The sequence below is a fragment of the Hyaloscypha bicolor genome (genome assembly GCF_002865645.1).
Source record: "Hyaloscypha bicolor E unplaced genomic scaffold K444scaffold_87, whole genome shotgun sequence".
In the NCBI taxonomy this organism is placed as follows: Eukaryota; Fungi; Ascomycota; class Leotiomycetes; order Helotiales; family Hyaloscyphaceae; genus Hyaloscypha; species Hyaloscypha bicolor.
In genome coordinates, this window is record NW_020194589.1 from 1,757,892 (window position 1) to 1,778,349 (window position 20,458).

Here is a 20,458-nt window from a genome sequence, read left to right on the forward strand (position 1 = left end):
CACATCGGTACCGATGTAAGTGGTGGTGCCAGAGGTGGTGGAGATGGTCCAGGAGTAGCCACATTCGCAGAGAGCCTTAACGGATGCGGCCGAGAAGACGATCGTACCAAGGAGCATGTTGAGGGCATACATGATCAGGAGTAAGGTCGTGGGTGCAGTAGCACGGGAAGATGCGGAGCGTACCACGAACAACATCGTAAACATACACCTCGATCAAATGGCCGGTCCAGAAGTTGATCTTGGTGTACTTCGGAAAGTCTGATTTATGAGTACCACGAGCGAAGATGAAAGGCATAGGCTGTCAGATCTGATGAAGCACAGGCATTCTATAAGAGAAGGAGCTCGTCAGTGACGTGTATGGAAACACGGATGGGAGAAAGATCGATGAGATCGCGAATGCTGGCAGGGAAGGTGGGAAGGGAGGGGCAGAAGAGATCGGTATTAGGTCGGATGGGAAGGGGCAGGTGCGGGGGGCGCTGTCAACACCCAACTGGAAGGAACGTGTACAGCAATGCCGTGCCATTTGGGGGGAAGGGGCAGCAGAGCATGCAAGCGACTTACCAGATGTGCAGATGTACTTGAGAGTTGTGGAGTCTAAAGCGCAAGGGGAGAAGGTTGGGAGGATGAGAAAATGGGGAGATGCGGAGATTTGTTGTGGTGGAAGTTTGGAAGGGCTGGTTTTGGAGTGTACCGCACTAGTCCTCGATGAGTCGCACTGCTCGGGCTACTCAATGCTGCGGCGAGGGGCCTCAATCAAATAATTTCTTGCCCTGCCTCAAGATTCCCGCAACCCTCACAGGAATAAACTCCAAGCTTTGCTCTGCTCCTGCCGCAATAATCGTGCCAGCTAAGTTACTGCGGGACTGTGCATTCAGCTAGCAGGGCTTCTTTGTTGAGAGTACTCGATACTCTTCCCCTCCTTCCAGAAACCTCATCCGCTCTCGTAACGGCAAATCCCCTTCCTCGGCACTTGCTATTCCAGCGTGGCTAACTTCCTGCACAGGTATCTCTTCTTTCAACCGGTCGATCGATGAAGAAACTCCCTTTCCTCTGGTAGTCACGATCATTACACAGGCCAGGAAGAGCTCTCCTCCGAGGCCCTTTGAGGGCCTGGTTGCGGATGAAACACGCTGAGACTATCAGAACCTGCTTGACAGCTGATACATACTTCGGGGCGCCGAAGCGCAATGGAGGTAGGAACTGGGAGCACATTTGGGCTCGATAGCAGAAAGGCCAACTGCCGTGCTCCAAAGATTCGAGTAGTAGCATTTCCATCACGCTACCTGGAAGCTACGCCACTACCGTCTCTGTCGTCCCTGTCAAGGTACTCGAGCCCTTCAAATCCATATTGAGAAATTGCTGACCTGAAGCTAAGACTAGAATCTTCTACTGCAGCTAAAGCTACCTCCGCGGGTACATGAGAAAGACAGTAGCATATTTTGTCGGTGTCGGCCAAGCAGTCTATCGGTCTTCTGGGTCTAATATATCAGATTGGCGTTGTCAACAAAGGAGTCTGACAGACCCAAACATATGGCAGTCCTCAGCTTCGTGATCAAGTCTTCGGCTGGAAACTCTTGCACAATTCTGGACAGGATTCACGCTCAGAAATACTAGCAAGCGGAGAGGCAGGTATAACTTCTTCGATTAAAGAAGCACTGCTAACGAAAACTCTAAAAGTCTAGCAACTTCCAGCACACAATTCTCAGTGCAGATAGACAATGCACAATGTCGCATGCCTAAAGGTCATTCGTCCAAGGAAATGCAGGTACGGAAAGGGAGATACCACTATTTGCTCTATATACAAAGCAATTCTACAAGCAGTTCGAGAACGCCCTTGACAAATTCGAATCGGCATCGACCAAATCAATGCAACAGCAAACATCCAAACCGACCCAGCGCGTCTCATGGCCACCTAGAAGCAGTTTACAAAAGACGGCAGACAGCACTTGCACAACTCCGTGATTTTATGACTGCCTGTCAAGTTGTCTGAACCGATCGCGACTGGCGCGTTCTACAACTGTATCTCGCTCATGGAACATGTTCGAGATGCTAAGGCTGGCTTCAACCGTTGGCATTCGAGCTCTTACGTTCCCGGGTCTATTTGGACTACTATGTCTACCCAAGACCTGTGGTCAGTAATTATCCTGAATCCTATCCTCGACTGACGTTCCAAAAAGCTTCGCGCGATTTTGGCATCCGCCATTAGTGTGCCGAGGCAAGTCTGGTACTGTACATCCGATTGGCTCGATACGCACGGGCCTGGGACTCAGGGGCTGAGGGACATTGCAACAATGGGCTTATGTTGGTTTTGAAGTTCAAATTCGACTATCTTGTCTGCACCGTGACCAGAACCTACACTGGAGAATATACTGGGAGAGGATCGTTCTTGAGGCCTAGTCACTGATTCCCGCACCTGACTACTCTTAGAAGAGGATTTAGTATTGCTTCTACACCAGATCTGTTGAAGATAAACTTGAATTTGTAGCGCAAACCGAGCTTGAAGTTTGTCGCTACTGGATTCTTGGAATTCCGAGGATCAAATCGTTACTGTGAGTAATGCTTGTCATTTTACTGTCAGAAAAACTCTTGCTGTTAGTTGGTTGAGACGAAAAGGCCTGATCCTTGGGAGTTGGGAAGTTCGGGACACTGATTTCTATTATAGTTGCATTGGAGCTCGACCAAACTCTGGTTGGGCACGGGCATGCAGGAGCAGCAGAGAGAACTTTTTAGACCTTGAACGGCAACTCACTCGCCACCACCGTTGGTGGAAAAGTACTTCATGCTTCCGATCTGTTTTTCCTTCTTGCTTCAATATAGACGACCCGAACAGGAGGGTGGGAAACTAAGTTCATGCAAAAGCTGAAGGTAGGCCTGAATTGCTCTACGAGGTTTTGGGAGCATATTTCAGAGAAGGGACTGGATGGCACAAGCCTCCCCTACCTTGGTACGTGACATTTGTATATATTCTTGACTCGTACTTACCTCTTTTATAGACAGACACCTGATTCATGAGCTTACCTCGTGTATGGGGTTCGAATAACCAAGACTTTGCATCTAACTCCATAGATCCCTGCCCGAATTCCCGAATCTTACCATGGCGTTCTCCCATTTTCAAACACTTCTCCCATTCTGCAAGCTGTTTCGCAAGCTGTTTGCCACCAGCAGCAGAGTGCCTTCCATAAACCACAAGACCTCCTTAGATAGTCCCACGTGTTGCACGGACAAACAACTCATACTGTCAGCAATCTCGTTCCAAGTATCTACGAGGCCTTTAAAACATCTTTATCTTCCCATACACCAGGTCGGAGCAAAATTTGTTTCTCAATGGGTCCCCTCCCTTGCATTGCCGTTGCTACCCTCGGACAGTCTTCGATTTCTGCGTTCGAACCACCGGCTCGTCGTTTCGAATCTACTCCAGACGAGTAAACAGATAAGGTATGTGACGTCCGTATGCTAATGCATATTAGCTCGCGCTGAAGACGAGCCCCCCCCCCCCCCCCCCCCCCCCCCCCCCCCCCCCCCCCCCGACCACCGCCTCAGTATCTTGCTGATCACTGACCTGTGAAATGAATTTGCAGTTCGTTGAACATTTGAAGCTCTCGAAGAAGGCAGCAAACTCTACCGCATAGCCCATGCTCAGCATTGCACCACTGTCCTCTGCGGCCTTCGACTTTTCAAACATCGAATCAACCCGCTTCGATCTCTCCCATCTAGGCAACGACGCTGCCGCTCAATAGGCTTTTGAATAGTTGGAGAAGAGCCCGATAGTCGCCTCTTTCTCACACAGCAGAAACGAAGCATCTGGAGTCTCACCAGAATCTCAACCCTAATTCGGCCTGAAGATCTTTCCTGTTGGTTTTGTCTTATGACCAAGCAAAATCTATAAAGCAGGCCTGGATCTAAAATAGTGGAGGTCTTTACGGACTCTTGGAGTGCTTGACAACCGCATGCCAAAGGTCCACAAAGACCTCCACCGTCTACGCTTTCAGTCCAAGAGAAACACAATGGGCAGAACGCCGTATTGAATTGGCCCTGAAGTGGTCACGGAAAGGAGAACGGTCAAAAAGTAGATTATCCCTGGTCGCTAGGTACTATACCAATCGAGATGATTGAAGCATGGTTACCCTCAGGGATAGTAGGAGAGTGCAGGATGACCCGCAGCTAAGGACCCCCCAATTGACTGAATCGCCTCTCCGCGCTCTCGTTGGAATCTGGCCTTAGACAACCGCATCCGGAGAAGGATCCAAGAAAGTAATGACTGGAGAAACAATCTATCCCAGGAGTAGACCATCGTGGGTCTTTTGATGATGATCAATCAATGGCGCGGAAGAATCTAGAATGATGTGTGGTGGGTCGAGGTGTGAGGAGGAAGGCAAGAGAAGCCCCAGTGGGGTATTCAACCGGTAGGATCAACGGGCAGTGCGGACAAAGCAACATCAGCTCACATTGTCGCGCTTCTTGCCAGGGTCAATCGTGAGATTCTAGAAAACTCTATCAATAGACCGAAATTATACCGGGTCTCGTGGCACTCGAGCCCTGAAATTGAGAAGCATGGCTTTGGCGCCAAAACCATGCACATCCAATGAAACCCTGGCGCCTCAGACAAGGCGGTTGATGACTGCCAAGGATGGCTGGTAGTATGGGCTTGGGCAACTATAGGATCTGCAAGTAGACATGCACTCGGCATGGTTGACAGCTCCGTTCGCATTGCGAAGGTCACCGAGGGCCAACTGAGGAGAATTCGGACAGGCTACGACCGAATGCCAATTCTAATTTTCAAGAATCAACCTCAAGGATTCAGCGCCAGTGTCCGATTACTTGATGAGGAGATTGAGCAGTTGGAGTTTCTTCTGCAGAAGCGTCAGTTCAGGGGCAAGATGAAAAATCCAGACATGGGACGGAGGCAGCAGGGGCAGAAGAGAATGAAGGTGATCTTGGAGACGGGGAGGAATGGAATCAGCGTCGGAAGCAAGGAATCTCGGGAGAAGTTGAATCAGGCAGGACAGAATGGAGGAGATCCTGCTAAGCGCGGCCGCCCTGCCAGGGCCAAAAAGTCAAAGGAGCAAAAGACAATTGAGGAGACGAGATTCGCTTGAGCAATGCGATGGATTTCGGACTCGATGAGGATGCTACTGGGTGTTTTCGTGAGCGGTTTGTCAAAGCATCACCAGAGAGACCAAGTGATGGATGACTGCAGAGGATGGGGAACTGTATAGCTCCCCTCCTCAAGATGCAGAACCCGGACTCCCAAATCAAGACACATCAATGCTCTCGCTGCGGGTTCTGTTGTTTCTGACAAAGAGTACTGCAGGCCTATGCAGAATTTTGCAAACAGACTTGCACTCAGCATGGTTGACATTACAGAGCGCCAGGATTTCCATGCCGGAGCTTCTCCAACAACAGTCAGATCCTCCAAGAGAAGGCCCCGGGTCTGCGAACGACCAGTACCAATGTCTGAAATTTGGAACCTGGTCAATCGGACAAAGTTGGAGGACGAAGAGTTGGATGTGGAAACAGAGTTGCACTCAGCGTGGTTGATATCACCGTTGCCGTTCTTTCCGTCGTCTGTACGATGTGGAGTCGAAATAGGCTTGGCTTTTCAGAGCACAGCAAAACATCGGATTTGTAGAATTAGTCACAATATTATGATATGTCAACGAGAGCTCAGATTCCAGGAGAAAACGGACTAATAGCCTCACTACGACTGATCAATTGCTCATCACCGATGTCACCAATATACCTGATATAATTCAAGGCGGTCTAATGCAAGGCATGGTGATTGATTAATTTGAAGTTCTGCGCGTTTGTCCCTACAGTTTAACAATATCGTCTCTGAAATCAATACCTGTCCTCAGGTCTGGCGCCTTTAACAAACGTGATATTTTCTCATATCACGCCCGTCCTCGCCGGTCCCCTCACCTTCGTCCTCTCCTACGTCCCGTTCCAACTTCGCCAACTCCGCGCCCGTGACTTCCTTCTCGAACTCGTTTGGAAAGAAATCTTCTCGAATCTCAAGGGAGAAAGTGTGCATTCTTGGGAGGCAAACATCCACTAAATACCTTCGCAACGCATCGCCGGTCTCGGTATTCTCGTATACGAACCGGAGCGACTTCACCTGAATACAATTTTCTAGTATCCTCCGCTCGTCTAACATGTTAATGGCGTCGTTTTGTAGCTGCGCCATGCACAGTCTTTTAGCAATACCCAGAGTCCTATGAGTCGGTGCTGATATGCCGGTTGCCCATACTTGTTGAGGAGTGACTGCGTATAGAGCCATTGAACGAAGAGCCCAAAGACTTCGGGATCAACATCTGTTAGACATTCCGGTGTTGACGCAGCCTGCATGCAAAATCGTAAGAGTATCGGGCAGCGGTACTGGAGGAAGTCCCGATAAACATCGAATGTATGCGGTCCAAGAGGAATACGAACGAAGCCGGAAAGTGGTTTCCTATCACAGTTGGCCGAGTTTTATTTTAAAAAGGATGTGTACTTACAGGAAGGTCGGTCTCTCGGTCTGTGAAGGAGAGGGAAAAGAAATTGCAAGTGCATCATCCTCTGCCTTGCTTAGAACATGGTCGATTGTCTGGGAGAAGGCATCTTTAAACTCGCTCTCCTTCCTTTCAAATTCTTTCACATCTTCCATGGTCACTTCTTTGCAGCCCTCAATCCTAGGTAGATAAATAAGTTTGTTCTCTTGCTCCGCATGACCTCGGGAGGTAGAAGACCATGAGCCCCGCTCGACATTGCATCTTTGCGAGGCCTCGAAATCTTCGTATATATCACGGATGTGCAACACCGGCTTCTTTCTTCCTCTTTGATTGGATATCTTTGGCTTCATTAGTGGTCTCTTAGCTCGTTGGATTTTCGCCACAGGAAGACGTCGCCTCGCAGTGTGCCGTGTTTGACTCCTGTACTTGTCTCGCTGCCGTTGGCGAAAGTTTTGTATCCACTCTTGATTTAATGGTTGAAGTTTCGTTGAGTGACATGGGATAGTAGAAGTCTGACACGGGGAAATTGCAGGTTTGGTGAAATCTGAAGCAGGAGGACTCGACTGAGAATGACCCCTAGAATCTGGTATCAATGGCATCTCTGGGGGTGAGTACTGGAGGGAAGAGGCGCTCTAGTTTCAGTGGCCCCTTTGTTTTGTCTTCTGCTAGAAAATGCGTGGTGCGGTGAAGCTCGCTAAGTGCGGAGTCCTGGTCTTTTGATAGCTTGCGAGGTTCTGTTGGCGGCTTTGTTGGGGGCGGTTTGTCATCGCCATCATCACTGATACCAGTCAAATCAATAGTGATGCGTGTGGCTCTTTTGATTTGATGTCCGGTATGTGATTTCTTTCGAGGAGACACTGGATGGTCCATTGGAACAAACAATGAAGGTGAAGGGATTCGAGACAACAACCTCCTGATATTCTGAACTAATGAATATGTGCTCAATGTTCCAGGAGAATCTATTGTTGGTGCTCTTGGAAGCTGAGGTCTCTCCCTGCTGAGTGGAGCGCGAGTATGAGAGAGAGGAAAGGAATTGAAAAAGAGAAGGCGCAGAAGCTTAAGCGAGGACAAGATTGCTTGGGGATGTGATGTGAAGTGAAGTGAAGTAGAGTGAGATTCCCTTGAAGTTGAATTTTTGCGACTTGTCTGAAAAAAGAACTGACTCGTAGTCTGAAGATGAAAGTTGGCTATGTCAGTCTTCTCTGAACAAGGTGAAGGACGAGGAGTTGGTAATGCATTAGGTTCGGGCAAGACTGAGACTATGTATGTTGCAAACTTTGATACAATGAGAAAGACGGCTTTTGTTATGCACTCTGGGGAGAAGCAATATTCTATCTGGCATTGGAGTTATTCTTGGTAACGTCGTTCACAGGGATGAAGTTCGAAGTGAAGATCGAAGACTACTCGGTTATTAACTCTGTTGGAGTGAAGAGGTCCATTTTCTGCCCTCTCAAGTGAACTCCCCGAGCTTTCTTGTCTCTTATCCATGCTCACACATTAAGATAAACCTCCCACAGATGGACAAATTTCTACCAACTTGCCATAGTGAACATGAGAGAATACCATTTCTCTCGGACTCAAGGCACACATGCGAAAGAGCCAAAACAAGTCTGAATTGGTACCTATCTCGGCCCTAGCGGTATGCTTCTGGTACTATCACCGAGGAGATTGCAATTCTCTCTGCCTCTCTGGAGAGAACAGAGCCGACGAAGTCAACAACGACCACGTGACGAATACACGTACTCCATAGGACCACCCCACCGCTCCCAACGAGCTCCAATTTCCGATGTGGCCTTCAGAGCCTAAAAGAAGCGAAATCCTATTACAATCGATCAAAGATTGTATTGTTCAGTTGATCTCTCCCATACCCGTCTGCAAAGATGCTAAACCAACCCCCTCCCCTCCTCTCCCCTTCCAACGCAAAGTGGTTAAAACTTCAAAACTTAGTGCGTCTGGCTTTCCAAAGCCCTGGTCCGAGAGGATTAGGGTGATTGGTTTTGTCTTTTGGTTTTTTTTGGATTACCTTTTTTAATGTGGACATTAAGCGAGCTGCCCCTTTTCGCGTGGAGAGGAGTTACTGCATGAAGGTGAGATCAGGCTTGCCTCATTCAGCCGCGAAACACCTCCCGAAACATCCATCCAATTTACCCAACCCCTCCCAACCCCACCACACCGCAGTTCGTCCAAGATCAAAAGCTTCGCCATGCTGGAAATACCCGTCCCGTCCTGTGCACATGGCTCACGCCGTCCAAATGCGAGGATAGAATACCAGACACGAGCCCTCAAACCCACATGCCTGCCACATCAGCACTCGCTCCTTGCAAACCTAAAATCGGCCTCACTCTTACCCCGCCAAACTTCTGCACTTCCACCTCACAAGAAAACCCCCGCCAAAGCAAGAGTAACAAGCATCGAAAACCAAGAAGGGACAGGCCCCCCCCACCCATTTGTGCAAAAACTCACCCAATGCGAATGCCAACGAACGCCAACACCCAACTCCCGCTCTCCGTCCGCGAGCCTCGGCCCGCTGCTCCCGTGGGCACAGTTCTGAGCGATATCTTCTTCCAAGCCTGGCCACTTTCACCCGCTACCGCCATCCCCACATCCAACCGTGTGGGCCGTCCACCTCACATGGCAGACCAGGATGCCCCGCCGACGCACGCCGCGGACTGCGGTCTAATGGTTCAATGGAAGCCACGTTCCACGAGACCACCTCATATTGTACCTCGCCCACCCACTGCAGAGAACCCCCAATTAGCCGCGGTAGATTCGCCGAGAATGTCCGTTCCCAACCATTTAACCAGGGTAGCAATGGAGGGGATGCAAGCTCCCAGGAAGGACGCGTTTGTGGGGATATAGATTGTTTGACTGGGGAGGGAGGTCACATCTTTACTTGATGGCGACATGGAGCTGCCTTTGGGCTCCAATCCACCCGAAAATCCTATGCTTCTTGTCATATGCCTTTCAAGAAGCGAGAGAAGAAGGTCAGCTGATGCCCAGGTTCCAGGCGCGCTCAAGTCCGTAGAGGTGAACCACTTTTTCATTCACTGATATAGGAAAAAAGAGAGCATCGGTCGTGAGGTCTGCGGAAGATCTGATCCGTGGATCTTCTATTTGTTATTCAAGATCAGACCCTATTAGAGCGCCTAAGTTTGCCTATGTCCCCAGAATATCCTGGCAATTAAACTCCATCGTGCGCCATTGCGACTGTACCTTCGGATTTGAGATGTGGCATTTCCCAGGAGAAAGCTTTTGCATGCCACATACGTGATCTTAACGCCACATCTCGCCTTATGATATATCCTCCTGCAATAAAACCACTGGGATAAATAAAAAAGCACGACCCAAAGACATCTATGAGGGGTGTATGGGGAAAAGTTCGAATAAATGTTATGTAAGCCGAATATGCTGGTTGAATATGATGGGTATCGATCGGATGATAACAAAGCTGTGTGGTGGCACCGAAGGCGATTTGGGGATCGTCTTATGTATATCTGTACCGGATTTAGGGAAGCTGGTATATGTGTCATGTCGTCGTCAAACATCCCCTTCGGGGGTCGTAGCTCTTAGCGTCATGCGTGTACGGGTTGCCTTCGTTGACATTGGCTCAAAGGAAGCCAGACTCAGCCAAAACCCTATAATGAACCATTTGAGTAAGCACTTTTCTTCCGACTGTAGACTAGTGATTGTGGCTTGAAGTGCAGGCATTTCACATTACTAAACTGAAGCCGCCATACGTCCTTACGCTGTGCAGTGGAACATACCTCACGATCTTCTCGTCTTCTCTTTCACGTGGCTCTACCGCTAAACTCTTCTCATACATCTCATGTACGTCCCCTGCTGCTTGCATGTTGCTCAAGATGTAGTCTTGCAGTTCTGGTACTGGCTGCAAGGGATAAGGCACATTCTGGTACTGTTGGATATCACGGATGACTTCTGCCGTCTTCGCTCGTTTGGCGAAGTTGATCGCAGAAGACTTCTTGATGATTGAAGGTATACCATCTTCAATGAATGTAAGATCAGTGAGGTAGACACCTATATTCGTAAGTCTCATGTCAATAAACCTCCAGTAGATACATACCAAAAAATGGAATGCAAGGGGGGTTAGCCAAATGTAAGCTTTCTCTGTATTCGCCGAAGTTCTTCGTGCTGCCCATCAGCCTTCGCATTGACTCTAAAACTGTCAACGTCTTTTGAGGAACTTGATCCCAAGTACGCTTGAGTCGATGGATTGGTGCTGTTCCGAGAGCAGAGATGATCGATGTGAGGGTTGAGTAGTTGTTCAGTTGACGACATTTCTGCCGATTGGTCAATAATAGAACATACATCAGATTGGAAATACTTACATCAGCCACCAAGACAAAGTGCTTGATGACTACCACACGCTTTTTGACATCCAGTTGGGTCAATATCATTTCCGCAACCCAGTTGGTCAACTGGTTGGAATGTAGGATGAGAGCCTTGACATTGGGCGCGGGCTCTGGTTCCCCCTCAGCAACCTTCTTCTGCCAAGTCTTGTTCAAGCATTCGGTGGGCTTGATTTTTCCATAAAGCTTCGATTCCACGATTGTCAGTTGGCGTGCAAATTCAGTGACATCAATGTCCAAGAATTTAAGTTTCTTCATGTTCTTTGGCATGATAGGCATTGGGGTGGCTTGACTCAGGGTCAGGACAAGACGTTTCGCAGTCGTATCTTGTCCTTTCAACCGCTGTTCCAGAACCGTCATCAAGGGACCCGAGCCGGGTGTCTCAGTTGTCTTGACCGTGTCCCTGGCAAATGTGTAGACATCTCGAATCAAGGCCTTCGTCTCGGGGCTCTGGTCCTCCATCCAGAAGTTGTCGAACCAACTCTTCAAGATATTGACAACTCTGAATCGAATTGGCTTCTGCTTGCGGTCCCTCCAAATTTCATAGTCGGCTGAAGCCATGCCTTCAGGTGGTTGAATTTGGAAACGTTTTACCAGCAGTTCAAAAAGCTCGCGAGCGGTAGTAAAAGAACGATAAGTCAGAAGGAAGGTATTGTTGAAATTTGAATCCAGCTTGTCATGGCGAGTGAGTTGCTCAACAAGAGCGAGCAATGTTCCACCTTTGAGTTGAGGCGGCTGAACTTTCATATCGTATTGAATATCATCCTCGTGGTCGAGTTTCAGGGAATCAGGGGTTTCATCTTGTTGTGGTTGATCTCTGCGATTGTTTGGCTCCTCTCCGAAGAACTTCAGTACCTTTGAATTCTCTCCCGGGCGGTACTTCGCAGCTGGATCCCCTTCTGAGTATGATTGTGATTGTCCAATGGCTGCTAACCCTGGCCTCTGTAAAACGGGGTTAACGCGAGAAGTGGTTCGTTGGTGAGATTGCTCGTAGGATGACTCGGTTCTCCGAGTATCTCGCGGTCTGCTATCTTCGCGAGGTGGTGGATCCTGCTGCGGCGCCATCTGTACCTGCTCGCTCAAAAGCTGAAGAGAAAATCCGACTTGCGAGGAATTCGTCTCAAGCTGCTTCGCACATTGGCGAACATAATTCAGGCGTCCTTCTAGTGATTCGCCGCGGACTTCTGCCCATTCGTCTCCTAAAGGACCTGCGACCGATTGACAGCCTAACAACAAATCCGAAATGTTATCATACAAGCTCTGCTTATATGATGCAAAATCGACCAGTTGAGGATTTTGAAAACTGTTCCCTAACACGGACAGGTTGATCGATTCGACAGTGGACACCCACGGTTTGAACATCTCTAGAACTTTCTTAGCTGCCGAACAGACATTGTTTGCAATGAGCTCGTGTCTGTAAGGCGTAATAATCTTTTCGGTGACGACCAGATGCTCTTCCAACTTTCTAATACTTGAAATCAACATGCGCTTCAGATCGTCCAGGCGCTCTGTCAACTTGGCATCCAGCGTTGCAGAAGGCTCTATAAGTGCCTCATCTTCATCCAAGAAGTTCGAGGTCAATGGATCTCGGGAACCAAGGCCATTATTCTGCCAGCTGCCTCCTGTAGTGCTACCAATGACGAATCCAGGCAAGAGTCGAGGAATATCTTCGCCCCGTTGTTGTCTTGCAACTTCGACGTAGCTAAAGACTCCTTGAAGAACACCTTCTGCCTCTGCCAGACACTTCTGATATGATTCTGCACTTGGCCAATCGGCCGCAGCAATGTGTGAAGATATAACCAATTTTGAGAACTTCGACATCATGTCTCGGAAGTGAGGATATAACGCCTTGTTTGTGGATATGATAGACGGTTGACCAGAGTGATTATCTGTGGTCCTTGATCCGGCAGCAAGAAGCAATCGGAGATGATCCGAGATATCTTCGGCTCGGCGCACATATTCCGATCGCTCACTGTTGTTGATTGCGTCTCTGTATCGGTCGACAGCTTTCTTCATGTTGGCAACGAGTCTGTTCCAAGTTAATGGTGCAGCAGAGCCATCATCAAAGAAAGACCGAGGCAGCGAAGCAGCATGTGGTGGGCCAAGTGCAGTGTTGGTAAAGGAGGTTGTGGAGGGCCCCATGATTGGCATGGAGGTGACCATGGATAGATTCGCAGAGAAGGGGTCGGTTCGAGAGCGAGTGATGGGAGACATCCCGTTGATGGAATCCATAGACGTCGCAGGCGATACACCATCAGAGACAAGTGACCGGCGCTTTCGTGGCTGTCGAGTTAGCAGCCGCAGCAAGTATGATGCATCGAAACTTACATATGAACTTCTAGAAGCGAGCATAAGATTTTCTCCATCCAATTCCGAAGCAGAATTACCGTCCGAGTCGTCATCATCATCTTGCATGTAGCCTCTGTTTACCATCATCTCTGGTGGAGGTCTGGTCTTCTCTGGAATGTTGACATTCATCCGATCTCGGGGCCCATTCTCCGTGGCGGAGGAGGGCGATTCTAACGGAAGTTCCATACTAGCCTCACCTGTTTCCGTGTTGAAATAAAACAATCTTCCATCAGGGGTGGCTTGCGGTATCCAGAAATCAGCTCTTGTCCGGTCGTTATTGTTCGCCCCCTCCATCGGTAACTGTGTCAGATCATCTCGTTCAGAATCCCCCTCATCCTCATCGTACTGTTCTTCGTCATACTCAGGGTCCTCCTCTTCTTCGTCGACCTCTTCGTCGTCCGCGTCTCCTCCCAATCCATTCTGTTGGTCTTCCAAGACTTCTTCCGGATTCGTAATCACTTGACAGTAATTGCTCGGGAACCAGCCTCGCACACCATTGATGACCCCATCCCACCAACCACTTTCCAGCTGCGTGATGACTTGGATAACATCTCCCTCGTGGAAACTCAGGCTCGTCCTATCGTCCGCTTCGTAGTCGTATAGCGCTCGCACGTACATCTGCGGCTGAGGTGCGTTCCCAAGTCCGTTCATCAGAGGCGGTGATCGTCGCGTCGCTGCAGCCCGCGATCTCTGTGCAGTTGCAAATGATGTCGAAGATGGGGAATATTGTCCGTTGGAGCGATTTGCCGTCGAAGATCGTAGCGGGCTTTCGTTTGTGTATTGTACAACCGTCTCCGCGATCTGGCTCGCGGTGTAATGATCGATGGATTGCGGATTCTGCTGGTCAGGAAAGATGCCGTTGCTTCGGAGTGTCATAAGCATGATGATGTTTGTCCGTGGTGCCGGCTCGGATCAATTCATCGCTCGAACCGTTTCCTTTTCTTTTTTGGCGTTGCAGAGTCGAGGCACCGGTCGTAAATCGTCGCGCGTGGAGAAGTTATCGCAGATGGAGCCGTATAGGTATAGAGGGGCAGGGAAAAAAGAGTGATTTGCTATATTGGGACTTTGTTCAAGATTGCGACGTGAGTGGTCGGCGGGCTCTGTGTGGGCGGGTAACGGGCAGCGAGTCGACACAATTCGCTGAGTTTTGGCTGTCACAGCAGCATACGGGTTTCCTAGCTGATCATGAATGTCGCTAACAGGCGGACGGCGAATATGGGAAAGGAAGGAGTTGAGTGCAATGCGGTGCAGTGAAGAGTGGAGAGGGGGGGGGGGGGCCGAGGAGAAGAGCAGCCTGCGGGGAGCGGGAAGGACAGGATTGATTGCTCGATACCGCGTTCAGGAGAAGGCTCCAAGGAGGGGCGGTTGGTGGAGGAGAGGCGGTGCGGAATGTTGGGGGAGGAGGTGCTTGTGCTTGCTTGTGCTTGCTTGTGCTTGCCTGTGCTTGTGCTTGTGCTTGTGCTTGGAGGTTTGGGTTTTGGCGTTTCAATGGCGGGCCACGGACGCTGACTCGACTCACTCACTCACTCTACTCAATCTCGATGTTCGAAGGGCGATGAAGAGAGATCTGGCCTGGGGGCGATATGGATGAAGAGAGACCGGGGCGAGAGGATTGACCTGGTCGTGGGAGTGCCTTCTGCTGCTACTGGTCGACGACTGACAGACAGACACCGCAGGCAGAGAGAGAGGACTTTCACACAGCACGAGGCCCCCGGCTCTGATCTGATCTGATCTGCCTCTGGTGTTGGGGAAACGTGTGTGGACCCGGCGGCGGCGGCGGCGGCGGCGTTCTTCGATAGGCGGTTGGCCCAGTCGGGAGAGATTGGTGCAGTAGTGGTGAGAAAAGCCGCAGCTCGCAGCTCACTTAGCGAGGGGGGCCTGGCCGAGCTAGAGCCAAAAAGGGGGCTGGCGCTGGATTGGCAGAAGATTGATAGCCAGCCAGCCAGCCAGCCAGACAGGCCAGGCCAGGCCAGGCGATGGTCCAGCGAGGGGCAGGAGGGGAAGGGATGTGAGGCATAGTAGAAGTAGACGAAGTAGTGAAGAGAGACACTTCTACCATGAACTAGAATTCCAAAGCCAGCACCTAAGCCAGCACCACCGCCTACACCACCGCCTCGTTTTCTCATCTGACAAGTTACGACATCTGTTATCTGCCCGCTGATCGACACGCCTGGCAGCGCGATCCTGCCAAGGCTGAGACCACCGGAGCGCGCCCCTGAAAGCCTGTCTGCGAGCTCTGTCTAGTTGATAGACTGATGCTTGATCATCTCAAAACCCCCCTTCCCCCCCAGCCGGCGAGACCCCTCGATGTCTTGCAGGCCTCCAGTCAATCATATGTGCAACCAACTATCCCAACCAACGTCAGTAACTGGGAGAGGCCACTCGGAGACCTTTGTGCGAGCCGGCCACGCTGACTACCAGGAGCCTCCTTGGACCTGGAGGAATGCCCCAATAAATATGGCGCAATCAATCGTCACAGCAGGATCATGGGGTCTTCTCAGCTCGGAGTGAGAACGACAGTACGTACTTTCAATTCTCCAGCAAGCCTCATAGAAGCAACAGTCTAGGAGGACATGCAGAGCAAGTACAGTTGAGCGTGCAGATTCCCGTGCGGCCGGGGATTTCTTCACAAGCCTCTTCTTCTTCGATTGATCAGAGAAGGGCCGCGGTCTGCGGCCTGCGTGTTCGAAGAATGTTCTACTCCCAAGCCCGAAAAATGTGGAGGAGGGGACCCCTCATTATGCACAATAAATCTACCTTTTCTCCCACGAACACCACAACGTACCTTTCAAGCGGTTTTTGCGAGCCAATCGGCCTCGATTCTGCTCGGCGAATTAATGCATAAATCTCAAAGGAGAAAGGACTCAAGTTATGCAGGGGTTTATGAGGGAGCTCGCCCAGGGGTCACCTCTCTCCGCATTTTCTGGTGGTTGCAGACCAATGTGCCGCCCATACTTCGATTCAAGTATAGTTCGCCATGTCAGATGAGACTGCGCATGATATCCGTGACTGGTAAACCGCGTGGTAAGTACGGTAGCCCAAAAGAGCCTCTGGAATGGTTGAGAGAGAAGAGAGAAAATTGACGCTGATCACGTGACCAAAATCTCGGTTTGCCACCACTATGCAGCGCAGTCGATGAACCGGATTTTAACAGAGTGAGAATCTGGGACCAATGAGAAAGTGACCGATCACACAGTAGAAGTTTGTCGTGTGCAGCGACCGTTGCCCCTTAGTCAAGCAGCTGACCCGTCCTTCCCGAACCGAACCTCTTGCATCTTCTGGCTCCGTCGTCCAATTCGGGCCGTCTACATTCTCCAGAGCAGGCTCGGCCCCACGATTGAAAAGATACTTTGGGCTTGGGACTGGGATATCGGTATCCAGCAAGAGCAAGACTGCTTTGTCAGGAGAAGCTTCAAAGTCTTGCAGTCACCATTCTAACTTCTCAGATCCAAATCCACATCTCACTCCCACCAAAGTCACCCCCACCCTGCCTCCCGTTCAACGGCCACTTACTTTTCCCACCTAGCCAACAGCCAACCCACCAACCCACCAACCACCATCCCGAGACCTCCCACAAGCAAATATCAAAAATAAACCTCACACCGCAATCCGACACCATACGCCATCGCACAGCATACGGATAACGGCAGCAGCTGAGCCCCTTGGCGCACGTGTCTTTCTTTACCCCTATTATTCCTCAGCCGCCACCGCAACCACACTCGAGCGTGGGAGGGCCCAGCCCCGCTGCAAAAAGATTCCCAGCAACTCAGATATCGATAACAAGCAACGTTTCTCTCCCGAGTCCCCATCTTCCCAGAGTGCAGAAACCTGATAACGGCCCTCGCGGGCACGTTTGTGTAACGTAATCTCTGTCTGCTAGCTACCCCTAGCAAATGAGACCCGAGCTTTTCTCCCCTCCTGAGATTTTTGGGAGATGGAGGTCGCGGTCGAAGAACCTTCCGCTTCGAGAACGCTCCGTCCGCTCAGATCCGATAAGAAGAACATCGAGCGAGTACGGATTATTGAAGCGGATTCCAGCGCGGATCATACTTCCGAAGCTTCAACGATAATTGTGAGGGGCAACGAAAGAGGCAGTTGGACATGCTTCACGTGTGTGACCGACGGTTGGTGTGCGCGCCTTGACCCGACCCCATCAAAAGTATCTTTTTACCTGTCAGCCTCCGAGACTCTACATGAGTAGGGATGCTGAAATTATTAAAAGTAAGATTTTTTGACTTGTCGAAAGCGAAGCTAGGTAGGTGGCTGGTATGGAAATCTCCCGTTACATGATCCGGGAAAATATTTAACCGCCAGAGGCGTATGGGAGGGTCTCCCCCAAGATTAAAGCCTGTGATCTTATCTCTTAGTATATTAAAAGAATCTCTCTCTTGCGGCTTTTATATCCGGGGGAGTTGGGGGCCGGGGACCCCCCCCTAAGACTTCAAACATTTGTCTTATATTGCTTTCCTCCTGTCCTTCTCATAGAGAAATCCAGCTTTTATTCTTTGCATTTGCACCTGCTTATGCGGCCGCTGCTATTATTGTGCAGATATGCCATAATGTGACCTATAGCCAATCAGAATGCTCTATTTGACTGGCGCGGTTTCGTATTGATCCCCAACAATCAAGTCCATTAATTTACTCCGTTCCACGTGACGAATTATGCACGCTTTATACGCTCTTCATATAGTGCTTAATGCAGTATATATTCGGCGACTTGATCATGATATGATTACACCGGGCTTGATTATTATCATCATAATGATTTACAATTCATGCATCCTTCACATGAGAGGTGCAATCCAGGGGCAGATTTCATCCAGAATCGCGGGGTCAAGGCTGAAGGGGTATCGTGAGGCTTTGTGTTGCAGCCCCCACCCAATCAGCCTCATTTGTGCCAGGAACTGCCAATTCACCAACCAAAATCTGTGCTCCAGAACCTGCACAATTTCTCTTCGCGTTTTCATAAATTCCGCTGCTTCACTCAGGGACGAAGCCAAAGATCAGATAAACCTGAACGCGTGCGCCAAATAATGGAGCCTCCTCCACTTCCTTGAAAGTTGAAACCTTCCCTCCCCTTTCCGGTACCGAAGGAGCGGGCCTTTCCTTCTCCCTCGACTCCCCCCCATCAATCGTTCCCAACCCATCGGACTGCCGCAGCCTATCAAGCCTTTGCCCCTCCAACAGCAAACAAAAAAATAATTCTAACCAGCCAATTTCGGACCCCTCCGACCCAGGGAAAACACTTCATCAAAAAGCCAGCCAGATCCAGTCAAGAGTCAAGATCCCCCCAAAATCGCGGGATCCCATCCGCGCGGAAGGCCCGGGAACCTACTACTAGTCTACCTACTGCTGTCCTTCATCAACATCATCCAGTAGTGACGCCACTACTAACTCCTGCTCCACCACCGACCCAGAAATCCGTCTCCCGGATCCCGGAATGCCACCATCTTTGCCCGTAATATTACGCATTGATTGGATGGCAAGCGTCCCGGGGACCCGTTGATCCTTGGGTCCGCCGAGTTGGAGTGGGGTCCTTTCAAGGTTTCAGATTTTTTTTTGATAAAAATATTAAATTTACGAGGGTGGGGACAGGCATGTCTCAGTGAGTCAAGAAGGTTATAACGGGACGACGAATTAGAAGTCGCTGTCTACGATGGTGATACCGAGATTTGTTCTTTCTCGGGCAATTTATCAATTTCATCATTTCATGGGACTAGGGTTGCTACTTTATTGTAAAAGAAAAGTATATTATTATTACCACCGTAATGTAATGATAAAAGCATTTTACACCTTATATTACAGTCATGTGACGTACTAGCCTAATCCGGTGAGCGGTAAGCAAGCGGCAGTAAAAAATCTCTCTCCTGAATTCTCCATCTCTCCTAATTATTAACCATTAATACCAAAATAATCGACAAAATGGGAGGCAATAACGTTCAGTATGCTCTTAAACATAATTGGGTTTACGAAGCCTTTGAAAAGGAGCCCTGGAAAAAAAAACCTGGACAACCCACGTAATTCGCCCATTGCCGCCACTGTAAAGACCTCAAAGACCCTCCACTGCTTGTACTCGCAGCAGTCATGTAATATACTAACCTCATTAGGTATGAGAGTTAAGGCGAGCTAAGCCTGAAAAGTAATAAGAATCTCCCAATATAGTATAGTCTCTTGCTTCGCTCTTCACCCTTAAATTAGCCGAGATAAGCTCGGCAAGCCCTGATTTTAGGCCCTTGAAAGCCTAAAATATCTCAGAAAGGGCCTCTAAAAGCCCTGAAAAGCCCGAAAATCCCCCCTAAGAAAAAGCACGTGCTGTAACGATAAAAGCTCATTACGGTACGTAATGGTGGAACCTTTTTACGTTATTACGGGTAACGATACAACCCAGCAACCCTACATGGGACGAGGGAGTGGTGGGGATCGGCCGCCGAGATGAGGTGTCGGGTTTGAGGGCTGAAAGGGGGAGGGGGGGGGGAGGCGAGATGGGCAAATGAATCAGAAATCCCCGATAGAACGCTTGGAAGCACGTTGCAGCCTTGCAGGCTTCGATGAGGGGCATCGAAGCCTGAGATGCCGGCGGCTGCAGAAGTCCTCAGTCACAGTGCCGCAATTGAGACTTTGGGCCGACTTCCCCTGAATATCACCGTGGACCCGTTTTCCCGTTCGGGAGGAGAGATCGCATTCGATGTCTCTCATCTGGCCCGTCATCATCCCATTGAGATCTGATCATCGCTATGATGTATGGCGCGTTTGTTCCTGAGTCCTGATCGTCCAGGAACAATCGTCCCATCACGCAGGATCCATCGAATAATGCCCCTCATCTCGTTTGAGCTGCGTCCCGACCCCCCTGCGCTGCGGTGAAAAAATTTCGTTGCAAAAGGCACGGTAATCTCTCGTTCGGGAGCACACCCACAAGGTTTGAGGCCAGGATAATTATATCAACGGCTCCGGGGAAGCGCTTCCTAGCTTCGTGGGCCAACCCACCTAATAATTACAGTAGCAGCCAGTTTGCCACCAGTGGCCCACAGCCCACCACACCCCTTCCCATGCGACAGTGGAGCTGAACTGCTCTGGGGTGGGCTTGTACCTGGCAGTATTCGTTTGCGTTCGACTGCAGCAGCGACGGATCGAGGAGAGGGGCCTTTTGATGAGGTCGTTGATCTCCTAAGCCCAAGAAGGACTCGACAGGCTTCCACGACGCGGAAAGAGGGAGCGAAAAGCAGCGAGGATAATGACGATGTCGCAGAGTTAGGG

The 20,458-nt window shown here is 50.0% G+C and overlaps 5 protein-coding genes across 5 annotated transcripts; 2 read left to right on the plus strand and 3 right to left on the minus strand.

Annotated features, from left to right (window-relative positions):
- Window positions 1-4,685: 4,685 nt before the first annotated feature.
- K444DRAFT_664075 (uncharacterized protein) lies at window positions 4,686-5,096 on the plus strand (the record flags this gene model as incomplete). Its single annotated transcript, XM_024886920.1, has 1 exon — window positions 4,686-5,096. One exon carries the CDS (start codon window positions 4,686-4,688, stop codon window positions 5,094-5,096), a length of 411 nt encoding a protein of 136 aa, XP_024735763.1.
- Window positions 5,097-5,866: 770 nt separating this feature from the next.
- Window positions 5,867-6,643, minus strand: K444DRAFT_630527 (uncharacterized protein; the record flags this gene model as incomplete). Its single annotated transcript, XM_024883225.1, has 3 exons — window positions 5,867-6,115; window positions 6,205-6,448; window positions 6,495-6,643. The coding sequence occupies 3 exons, from the start codon at window positions 6,641-6,643 to the stop codon at window positions 5,867-5,869; spliced, it is 642 nt and encodes a 213-aa protein (XP_024735764.1).
- A 2,132-nt stretch (window positions 6,644-8,775) lies between these two features.
- Window positions 8,776-9,479, plus strand: K444DRAFT_613662 (uncharacterized protein). The gene has a single exon (XM_024880396.1). The coding sequence runs from the start codon at window positions 8,781-8,783 to the stop codon at window positions 9,345-9,347; it is 567 nt and encodes a 188-aa protein (XP_024735765.1). The 5' UTR covers window positions 8,776-8,780; the 3' UTR covers window positions 9,348-9,479.
- A 636-nt stretch (window positions 9,480-10,115) lies between these two features.
- Window positions 10,116-14,411, minus strand: K444DRAFT_417282 (cell division control protein-like protein Cdc25). Its single transcript, XM_024872676.1, has 4 exons — window positions 13,184-14,411; window positions 10,835-13,138; window positions 10,570-10,786; window positions 10,116-10,523 (listed from the first exon to the last, which is right to left on the minus strand). Exons 1-4 carry the CDS (start codon window positions 14,084-14,086, stop codon window positions 10,198-10,200), a joined length of 3,750 nt encoding a protein of 1,249 aa, XP_024735766.1. The 5' UTR covers window positions 14,087-14,411; the 3' UTR covers window positions 10,116-10,197.
- K444DRAFT_417228 (uncharacterized protein) lies at window positions 14,412-15,421 on the minus strand. Its single transcript, XM_024872675.1, has one exon. It carries the CDS (start codon window positions 15,328-15,330, stop codon window positions 14,737-14,739), a length of 594 nt encoding a protein of 197 aa, XP_024735767.1. The 5' UTR covers window positions 15,331-15,421; the 3' UTR covers window positions 14,412-14,736.
- Between the last annotated feature and the right edge of the window lie 5,037 nt (window positions 15,422-20,458).

Excerpts from the sequence above, each read along its gene's own strand:
- K444DRAFT_417282 (XM_024872676.1), bottom strand. The coding sequence starts at position 14,086 with ATGCTTATGACACTCCGAAGCAACGGCATCTTTCCTGACCAGCAGAAT. Across the intron at positions 13,139-13,183 it reads TCGCTTCTAGAAGTTCATAT|CCACGAAAGCGCCGGTCACT; the intron begins GTAAGTTTCGAT and ends CTAACTCGACAG. Across the intron at positions 10,524-10,569 it reads CCCTTGCATTCCATTTTTTG|GTGTCTACCTCACTGATCTT; the intron begins GTATGTATCTAC and ends TTACGAATATAG.
- K444DRAFT_417228 (XM_024872675.1), bottom strand. The coding sequence starts at position 15,330 with ATGAGAAAACGAGGCGGTGGTGTAGGCGGTGGTGCTGGCTTAGGTGCT.
- K444DRAFT_613662 (XM_024880396.1), top strand. The coding sequence starts at position 8,781 with ATGCCTGCCACATCAGCACTCGCTCCTTGCAAACCTAAAATCGGCCTC.